General features: G+C 39.1%; 1 protein-coding gene across 1 annotated transcript in view; it reads left to right on the top strand.

Annotated features, from left to right (window-relative positions):
• The window catches only part of Ccnb3 (cyclin B3), a 58,885-nt gene that overhangs the window by 26,779 nt on the left and 21,057 nt on the right, over positions 1–11,049 (top strand). Inside the window, exons 5-7 of the mRNA XM_031373041.1 lie at positions 5,680–5,971; positions 6,082–8,784; positions 10,248–10,361. Coding sequence (XP_031228901.1) covers positions 5,680–5,971; positions 6,082–8,784; positions 10,248–10,361 — 3,109 coding nt within the window. The remainder of the gene's footprint in view (positions 1–5,679; positions 5,972–6,081; positions 8,785–10,247; positions 10,362–11,049) is intronic.

Raw genomic sequence — 11,049 nt, 5'->3', positions numbered from 1 at the left:
GGAAAGACTGTTATCAGCTTAGATGACACTTCCTGGTACTGTGAAAGCTAGACTCCAGGGAGGAAGCTATGAGTCCAGATGTACCCAGAATCCTGCTCTAGTGTACACTCCCACCAATAATAAATCAGGGTTCCTTTTTCTCCATAGCCAGTGTTTATGATCAAATGTTATTATTTATCTTAGCCTTTCTGACTAAAGTGAGATAATTGCCACGAATGATGAACCCTTTTAGAGATATTTCTTAGCAAATTATTTTTTATTTTTTATTTATTTTGTATTGATTATTTTATTTACTGACATTTCAAATGTTATCCCCTTCTCAGTTTCTCTTCCACAAGCCCCCTAGCTCCTCCCTCTCCCCCTGCCTTTATGAGGGTGCTCCCCCACCTGCCCACCTACTCCTTCCTCACCTCCCTAGCATTTCCTTACCCTGAGTCATCAAGCCTCCACAGGACCAAGGGGCTCCTCTCCCATTGATGTCTGACAAGGCCATCCTCTGCTACATTTGCAACTGGAGCCATGGGCCTCCCCATGTGTTGTACTCTTTGGTTGGTGGTTTAGTCCCTGGGAGCTCTGAGGGGCGGGGTCTGGTTGTTTGATATTGTTGTTCTTCCTATGGGGTTGCAAACCCCTTCAGCTCCTTCAGTCCTTGCCCTAACTTCTCCATTATTGTTCCCACACTCAGTCCAGTGGTTGGCTGTGTGCATCTGCCTCTGTATTGGTCAGGCTCTGGCAGAGCCTCTCAAGGGACAGTTATACCATGCTCCTGTCAGCAAGTGCTTCTTGGCATCAGCAATAGTGTTTGAGTTTGGTGTCTGCAGATGGGATGGATCCCCAGGTAGGGAAGTCTTTGGATGGCCTTTCCTTCAGTCTCTGCTCCACTCCTTGTCCCTGCATTTATTTCTTTTAGACAGGAAGAATTCTGTGTTAATATTTTTGAGATGGGTGGGTGTCCTCATCCCCCCCGGGGGACTGTGCCTATCCACTGGATATGGTCTCTATATGTATCTCCCCTTTGTTGGGTATTTAGGCTAATGTCCTCCCTTTTGGGTCCTGGGAACCTCTTGGGTCCTTAGCATATGGGATTTTCTAGTGTTTACCCTAAGTTCTCTCTTCCCCACTACTACTCTCCTCCTTTCAAATTCCTGACTCTTTGTACTTTCCCCCCATCTCCTCACATTTTATTTCTTCAGTTGAGAACCCTTTGTTTTGATCCATAACCCAATTTTTCTGATTTTGTTTTTAGTTTTTTTTATGTATTCTGTATATTAATCCTCTGTCAAATGTGTAGCTGGCAAAGAGTTTCTTCCACTCTGTGAGCCTTATGTTTTCTTGGTTGATTGTTTCCTTAGCCGTGCAGAATCCTTACGTTTTATTAAGTCCCAGTTGTCTCTGAGCAAATGTAGTCCAATTCAGTATTAGAAAGTACTTTTCTAATTCTATATCTTATAAGATATAGTTGATGTTTCTTTTAGCAGTTTTAAAGTGTTTTAGGTTTCAAATTGAGACCTTTGGTGAACTTGAGCATAATTTTTGTGCAGTGTGATAGATAAAGGTCTATTTTTATTCTTCTGCATGTGGGCATCTAGTTTTTCCTGATATCTTGCTTAACTTATTTATTAGTTATAACTTTTTGTGTGGATTCCTTAGGATTTTATATGTATTATATAAATAAATATTTATATATTTTACCATATATAGTCATATATGACAATATAGATAATTTTGATTATTATTGATTATTCCTTTCTAATAGGGATGCCTTTATTTAACTTTATTACCTAACTGCCTTAGGTAGAATGTTGGTAAAATGTAGAAGCACCCAAAGTTTATCATTCTTGCCTTTTTGCTAATGTTAGTTAGAAGGCATTATTCTGTCACTATTAAATATGATTTTAACTTTAGCGTTTTTGCAGATGTCGTCTATACCAGGTTCATGAATCTGATTTCATCTGCAGATGTGTTTGAGGATTTCATACATGAGTGCTCTGTATCTGCATCTTTGCTAGCCCTTCACCCTAATCAAGCTTCTCATGTAGCCTCCCAACCACTTCTAACTAGAATTCATGGTCTTTTTATCTGTCTGTCATGTCTGTCTGTTGTCTGTCCATCTGTTTGTCTGTCTATATTCAGTATGTGTGCCATCTGTCCATCTGTCCATCCATCTGTCAGTCTATCTGTTGTCTGTCAGTCTGTCTGATGTCTGTGAGTCTATTATCTGTACATCTGTCTGCATGTTATCTTTCAGTCTGTCTGTCCATCTGTCTGTGTATCTATCTGTTGTCTGTTCATCTGTCTGTCCAGTTGTAATCTTTCAGTCTGTTTGTTGGGTGTCCATCAGTCTGTCTGTCCATCCATCCATCCGTCTGTCTGTCTGTGTTGTCTGTCAGTCTCTGTTGGCTGTCAATCTCTTATCTGTACATCTGTCTGAATGTCTGTTATCTTTCAGTTTCTCTGCCTGTCCATCTGCATGTCTGTCTGTTGTCTGTTTATTTTTCTGTCTGTCATCTTTCAGTCTGTCTGTCGTCTGGTCATCTGTTTATCATTCTATCAGTGTGTTTTCTGTTCATCTTTCTATTTGTCCAGTTGTCATCTTTCAGTCTTTCTGTTGTCTGTCCACCAGTCTTTCTTTCTGTCTGTCTGTAGGTCTGTGTTGTCTGTCAGTCTGTCTGTTCATCTTTCTGTCTGTCATCTTTCAGTCTGATTATTGTCCATCTGTTCATCAATCTGTCATCTGTTTATTTTTCAATCTGCTGTCTTTCAGTCTCTCTTTATGTTGTCTGCCCTTTGGTCTGTCTAACTGTTGTCTGTTCAAATATCTGTCCATATGTCATCTTTTAGTCTGTCTGATATCTGTTTATCTTTTCATCAGTCTGTCTGTCTGCCTATTGTCTGTCTGTCTGTCTGTCATCTTTTGATCTGTCTGTTTTTTGCCCATCTTTCCATTGGTCTGCCTGTCCATTTGTCTAGATATGCACATGTGCGTGTGTGCACATACACATACAACTTATTGATTCCAATTAGTATGCCCTATCCTTTAATTTTTTCACATTTGTGCCTGCATTTATGTATTTATATGTTCATCCTAAGGATTGGACTCAAGTCATCAGACCAAATAGCAAGCGGCTTTTCCTGCTGAGCCATCTTGCCAGCCTAAGAATCTCATTATTGTTTATAGTTTGCTGAGTGGTTTTCATTATGAAAAAGTATTGAATTTTGTCCAGTGATTTGTATGGTTCTATTGATAATCATATCATTTTTTGTTCTGTTTGTATGATATAATATTTGAAGTTTGGATGTTAAAATAACTTTGTACTACTAGCGCATCAATTTGACTATGGTGGATCATCCTTTAAAATACATTTCTGCATTTGTTATTTTAGTATTTTATTGGGGAATTTTATATTTTATACACAAGAGGTAATGATTTTTAGTTTTACTGTCCTGTAATACTGTTGTTCTTTTGAAATCATAATACCACTGTTGTTAAAATATGCATTGGAAACTGTTTCCACCTTTCTTATTTCTTAAAGAGTTTATGAGGAACTGGTTTTAATCTCTTTTTAACTTTTTGGTAGACTTCACCAGTGAAACTATCTGAGCCTGAACTCTTTGTGGTTAGTTTTTCAGTTGTTAATTCAGTTCCTTCATATGATATGTCTAATTAATTTTCTGTTATTTTCTTTAATGGATGTTGGTAGTTTGTGACTTTCCACAAATTTGATCATTTTATCTAAATTATATAATTTATTGCCATTTAACTGTTCTTAACATTCTTTTAAGTGTCATTAAGCATATTATTTTGTCAAATCTTCACAACAAACTTATTAAAGAGCTATTGCTTTTATCCTCATTTTATAGGTAGGGAACCCAAAGCACTGAGTTCATTTGCCTGAGGTTACCTAGGTCCTAAATAAGGACACAGGATTTGAATCTTGACAGGCTAGCTCCAGGCAATGTATGTTCTTATTGTACCTAGACTATCTAAGACTTGGAAATTAGTTGTAAATGTCCTCATCAGGAAGGGCTGGGAACGTGTTTTCTTGAGCCGAATCTTAATAAGGCATCTCATTTAAATTAATTGTTATCTTTTACAATACAGTTGTTTACATTTTTCTAGAGCTATTACCACTGTGTAACTTTAAAAATGTTAACACTTTCAAAACAAACTATATCTAGATATTTAATTTCCAGCTCTCCCTATACCAGTAGTTCTCAGCTTCCCTAATGCTGCAACTCTTTAATACATTTCCCTCATGTAGTGGTGTCCCTTAACCATAAAATTATTTTTGTTGCTACTTCATAACTATAATTTTGTTACTGTTATGAATCATAATGTAAATATCCATGTCTTAGGTGAACCCTGTGAAAAGATTGTTCAACCCTCAAGGGGTCACGATCCACAGTTTGAGAACTGCTGCCCTATACCCTAGCATCCTGTATATTTTGTGTGGATTGAATCATATGCTATGTAGTCTTTAGAGGCATTTATTCCTTGTGTTCAGGATGGTGGTTTGAATAGAATTCCATGATTAATGAGTGATCAACATAGTATAATCAAATCATTTGAAGAATAAAAGTCAAATTAAAAAACTAAGGAAAAGGAGGTCCAGCGACATGCCCAAAGTGGGATACAGCTCAAGGGGAGGTCCCAAGGCCTGACACTATTACTGAGGCTATGGAGCACTCACAAAAATGAACCTAGCATCACTGCCCTCCAAAAGACCCAACAAGCCAATGAAAAAGTCAGATACAGATATTTGCACCCAACCAATAGACAGAAGCAGCTGCGCCTTGTTAAATTAAGGAAGGCTGAGTGAAGCCGAGGAGAAGAGAGATCCTATAGGAGGACCAGCAGTCTCAATTAATCTGGACCCCCCGAGATCTCTCAAACACTGGACCACCAAACAGACAGCATACACGAGCTGATATGAGGCCCCCCAACACACATACAGTAGAGGACTTCGGGTCTGGGTTCATTCAGAGATGATGCACCCTAACCCTCAAGAGACTGGAGGCCCCAGGGAGTTTAGAGATCAGGAGGGGTGGGAGGTGGGGACATCCATGTGAGACCATCTACATGGTTGGGAGGTGGTGTGGGATGTGGAACAGTTGGAGAGTGGATTGGGGGTGGGGAATGGAATATGAAGTATAAAAAATAAATGAATTAAATTTAAAAAACCAAACAGAAGTCAAACTTCTGAATACTTCTTGGTACAAAGAATATTGCTAGATACCATCAATATTAATCACCAGCATTCATCTCTAAGTATCTTCATCTCTCAAACAGAAATAATTTCAACCTGTATTTTAACAGAGGGATGGTGCTCACCAAGATAAATAACTAGTTCTAATGAGAGCGATCAATAGGTATGCAGATAATGCATCCAAATAAGTATTATAATAGGAACATTGTATATAAATAATAGAAGTAAGCTATATGTAAGAAAGTATAACATGGATTTCATGGGAAAAGTACAAAGTAAGGATGTAAGAATAGAAACTATATTATGTGGTAATAACTTGATTTGGTTTGACTTATATCATTTTTTAACCCTTTGCACTGTCTGGGGTTTGAAGCTCTTCCTTTTCTTTTAGTTAATGTAGCAACAGAATGAAATGGTGGGTGAGGACTAGGAGTTACACTCTTCTTACCCTGACTTTTTTATTTGTTTACAGTTCTAATATGGGATGTGTTACCTCACTGTCAAACATGGAAAAACCCGAAACACTAACTATTAAGGAACCACCTGTCTTTCAAAAGACATTAGTTTTAAATGAGGAACCTGCTACTAAAGAGACATGCCTTATGAAGAAGACATTAAAAAGTTGTGCATTTCATCAGGAGACACTTCTAATGGAGAAGCCACTAACCTTGCTAGAGAAGACTGAAGATTACAATGAGTTTGATACAGAGCAGATGACTTCTAAAAGGAAGGATAAACCTGAAGAGGCAACCATCGTTGAGGAGGTAGTAGCCTTAGGGAATAAGAGGTTTTAGAGATGATTTTAGAGATGTAGCTTCACCAGAAGCTATTGCTTATGAATGGATAAAATTTTGTTAATTATTTTTATCCACAGATGACTGATTTAAAGAAGCCTATTATTGGGAAGGTGACTCTCACCTCAAGCCCATTATGTTTAAAGAATAAACATGTTGTTCAAGAAGAGAAGCATGTTATTCAGGGGAAGAGTTCATTCAAGAAGAAATCACTAGCATTAAAGGTGGTGACTACTAAAGAGAAGCCACCAGTCAAAAAGCCACATTTCTGGAAAAAGAAACCTACCACTACGATGAAGCCTTTGTTACAGGAGCCATCTTCACTGCAAGAGAAATATAATACTCAAGGGGATGCAAGCGTCTTGAAGAAGTCAGGGGAGTTACAAGAGAATACAAATAACAAAGATGATACCTTAACAGAACCAGTTACTTTTAAAAGGAAACATAGTACCAATGAAGCAACCCACACAAAGAAGCCGTCCTCTTCTAAAAATAATCATTACACTCAGGGAAAAGGCACTAATTTGAGGCCACTAGGAGTTCAGTCAGTCACCCATGAAAATGAGCCATTGTCCTCTAAGATGTCAACTACTAAGAAGAAAGATTCCCATTTCCATGGGCCATCTGTAATGCTAGACAAGCACATCCCTCAAATGGAGGTGTCCACTGTGAAAAAATCCCTGGCTCTGCAAAATCCTACCAAAGAGGAGAAGATGTTACATTTTCCAGTAACTATAGTTTTAAAGAAGCAGCATAACATGGAGGAGGCCCCTTGCCTGGAGAAGCCCTCACCTTTAAGGAAGCAGCAGCAGCTCCTTAAAAGGGGACTTTTCTTCACTAACTCTGCAGTGCAAGAAACAGTCACTAGCGAGCCATTGTCCTTTAAGAAGTCTGCCACTGAGAAAGATCCCCCTTTCCAGGGGCCATCTGCACTGCGAAAGAAGCATAACAGTCCTGAGAAATTGTCCAAACAGAAGAAGTGCCATGTCCTACCAAAGCATCGCATGGAAGAGGACTCACATTTTCAGTTAGATTCAGCTTCTGAGAAATGGCACATCAGGGAGGAGCCAGCCTTCACCCATAAGCCTTTAAAGTTAGAGATGCAGCAGAGTATTACTGAAGACACAGGGTTCCATTTGAAAAATCTACTAGTATTACCAACAGTCACTTCAGGAGCAAAGTCACCAACTAAGGAGCCATCATCCTTTAGGGAAGAAAATACATCTTTACTGAAAAGAAAGCATACTACTCACACAATAAGCTTACAACAAGCACAGTCAGAGTGGCAAGAAACAACAGATGAAGATAGAAATTTGTTTTCTATAAAGCCTGTATCACAAAGAAAGGAACCTACACCTGAGTTCCTTCAGAATCCATTGCCACTGAATGAAAATTGCTTAATTTCACAAAAGCTATCCCACTCAATGCCATTGGCCTCACAGAAGACCACCAGTCAAGAAAGAGCACTTGATAAAGAATCAATGGATTCAGATGATGAAGAGAACTTCTTCTCTCAGGACCTATTTTCTCCTTTCAGTTCTGCTGATGAAGATACATTGAAATTCCATAAGTCTTTGGACTTGCAAGAGAAGGTTGATATAAAAAATGATTCCACCCCCAAAATTTTTGACTCCCAGGGCAGTGTTTCTGAAGAAGAGTCTTTTTTAAGAAAGCTATTTTGTAAGGACAGATACTCTTCCACTGAAGAATTAAGCCAAGAGAGGCCTGTTGCTCTGGAACAGGAATTCCTCTTAAAGAAAGTATTGAATGAGGATACCAGTAGTGATATTGATGAGCCTCTTAGTCATCAGTCACCTAACATTCAGAACTATTCTGGCACTACAAAGGAGGCCTTGGAGGCCGTGGAGGCCTTGGAGACCTCAGAAGCCTTAGAAACCTTGGAGGAACCTTTAAATATTCTGGAAGAACTCAGCACTGAGAATATGATTGCCCTCATGAAGTCGTTGATCACAGAAGACGAGTCTATTAAGGAGGCTTTCATCAGGAATTGCACTACTGCTATGGAAGCTCACGCTGAGAAATCCTCGTCCTTGGAAGAGACCAGCATCAACGAGGTGGCAACTCTGAGGGAGCCCTTATCTTCACAGGAGAAGAACAGAGCTGAACTAGTGACTGTTCTGAAGGAGCTACTTGTTTTAGTGAAGAGTCCCAGGGTGGAGAGGGTGGCCTTAGCCTTTCAGGAGAATCCACCCAGTAATGTAGAGACTCTCTTGAGGGAAGTATTGGCATTAATGGAGAAATCTACAGCTGACGAATCTACTCCGAAGGAGCTCTTGGCCTTGCAGGAGGAACCTAGCACTAAAACAGAGGTTATCCCAGAGGAACTATTGGCCTTGGAAGAGAATCCCAGCATTGTAAATGCAAGCCCCAAGGACTCTTTATCCTTTGATCATAAGCCTGACATTGAGATGGGTGAAATAACCAGAACATCTTTAACTGTTGAAGAGCCCAACATAGATGCCCTGTATGAGATGGTATTAGCACTGAGTCAGGGACTCATTGCTGCAGACCAATTGTCCTTTACAGATCTACAGAATTTTGAAGAGAATAAAATTGTTGATGAAGAGGAATTTTTCAAATCATTCCTTAACTTTGAAAATGAGAATGGTCCTAATATGTCCAGCAATGCTTTTGAATCCAGAGCAGACAATTCCAGTGCTGTCATGCCAAGTTTACAGACATCCAATCCTGACATGAACTCCAATACATATGTATCTAGTTCTAAAAGCTTTCAGTCAACTCTGGGTGGAAAAAAGACTGAGGTATTTATTTCTCTTTTTTTTTTTCTAAATTAGATAAGTAAGGGGCTTTGTTTCATTTAGATATGATGATTTATTTAAGATAAACTATCTTTTACCAAAGAGATTATTTAAGAAATATATTTAATAAAGTGTGTGTCTGTTTGACTGCCTTCCTGCCTGTGTCTATGCATGCAAGTTTATCTGTATAAGCCAGAGGCATTGGAAAATCCCTGAAGCTAGAGTTATAGTCAGTTATGAGCTGCCCAAAATGGGTGCTGGGAACCTCAAAAATGTTCTTTTTATATGCTTTTTAAGCAACTAATCAATATATACAGTGCTGAGGAAGAAGCTTCAACTCAGGAAGAGATGATATTTCTTTAGCTACCTTCTTATTTTATTGAATGAGAAGTGATGCATAGTCTTCTATTTCTGATTTTTCATACCCTGAGGTTACCCATGAAATGGAAAAAAGTTACTAGACTCTTTGAAAATTTCCTCTTATATCAAGTTGATATTATAGGATATCTTTAATTTATGATTCTATAGTGATGAAGCTTAGCAATCAGAAAATTCTTATGCTTATTAAGGCCAAAATATTGAGACCCAAGAAGAAAATATTCCCAAGAAGGGAAGTAGTTAAGTTGTAAATACCAAGAATTAAATAAAGGAATGATATTTAGCAAGTTGAAGGAGAAATGTTCCCTATTTAGAAGCAAAACAACCTAGATAAAGGTTTAGATGCAAGAAAAAGCTACTAGGATGAATTAGGGCAGATCAAAGTATTGGGGCACTACACAAGTATTTAAATTGTAAATTATAAGAATGAAATAAAGGAATGATATTTAACAAGTTGAAGGAGAAATGTTCCTTAATTTACAAGCAAAACAACTTAGATAAAGGTTTAGATGTAGTGAAAAACTACTAAAGTAAATCAGGGCAGATCAAAAGATTGAGGCATAGCATGAGATGTTAGAAGACAGATAGCTGAAATAATAAAATAAAAATGTTGTCATAAGAGAGGCTTGAACTGGAGCTGCAGAGATGGCCCAGTAGCTAAGAATACCTGCTGTTTTTACAGAGGACTCAGGTTCAGTTCCTAGAACCTGCATGACTTGTTACAACTATCATTCTACTTTCAGGAGAATCTAATGCCTTCTGTCCTTGAGCTGGCACTACATGTTCATGGTACACATGCATAGTATTCAGGTAAGACAGCCATGCATATAAAATAAAAAGAGAAGCTTGAAGTCATATGTAAAAAGGATGCCTTGTTCCTGGGGTAGAACAGGCATATACTAGGCAAATATTGCTTGCAGAACAGTTGGCAGATTGCAGGGCCAAGACATGATCTGTGATAGTTCAGAATACTTGAAACTTGAGGAACCATAATAGAAGTCAGTGAAATGAAAATAAGTATGTATGGACTAATCTTTCTTTGAAAAAATTCTTCCTTTCCTAATGTCTTTTTGATTATTTCTAAGCAGATAATCATACTGGACGACAGTGACACACTGGAAAGAATTGAAAAGGAAGACAATGATCCATTATTGAATTCTATATATACCAAAGACATCTTCATTTACTTGAAAGAAAGAGAGGTTGGTATGAAGGTTGCTGAAAGTGGACAGTAATTTCTAGCTCTCATTTTCTTCTCATTCTCTTCCTCAGTTGCCACGGACTGGGGTTTCTTACGGGGTCCCTTGTTCCGTGGGACGATGGGTTCTGACCAGGTGTGCACGGGATTCGGCTTTGACAAACAGACTAGACACCACTCGTGTATTTCTCAAAAAATGACATGAGGCTTTTACAATCATTGCAAAAGAGAGATGAAAAATCTGGCAGCTCAGTAGTCGAGGTACATCTGAGGCCATCTAAAACACACTAGGTCTAAAACATCAGCCATCTCCTCTGGACTGGTGCAGCACCCCCGGGCTCCGGCCGCATAGGCCCGGCCAGAGTCCCGGGAGGCTGTGGGTGCTTTAGCCAGGAGGGTAGAGGCTCAAATCTCGAATCCTCAATGCTGAATGCTCTAATGCCCACTCTCTTGATTCTCAACTGGTGCTGCACCCCCCGGGCCCAAGCGCTCTGGGCCTGGGGCGGGGGGCTATGGACTGCATGGATCTAAGTCCTGGTCCACCTAAGCTCTGGTTCTAGTCCGAGTGCAAGCGAGTCCGAATGCTGAATGCAGACTGCTGAATCTAGAATGCTGAATGCTCTGTGTTGTCTCTTTCTGTAAGCTTTAATGCCCTACCCAAAATGCTGGAGGCAATTAGTTAGAATGGCTTA

The sequence above is a fragment of the Mastomys coucha genome, chromosome X (genome assembly GCF_008632895.1).
Source record: "Mastomys coucha isolate ucsf_1 chromosome X, UCSF_Mcou_1, whole genome shotgun sequence".
NCBI classification, from domain to species: Eukaryota; Metazoa; Chordata; class Mammalia; order Rodentia; family Muridae; genus Mastomys; species Mastomys coucha.
The sequence above is the reverse complement of the archived record's forward strand: the minus strand, read 5'-3'. Positions and strand labels throughout refer to the sequence as shown.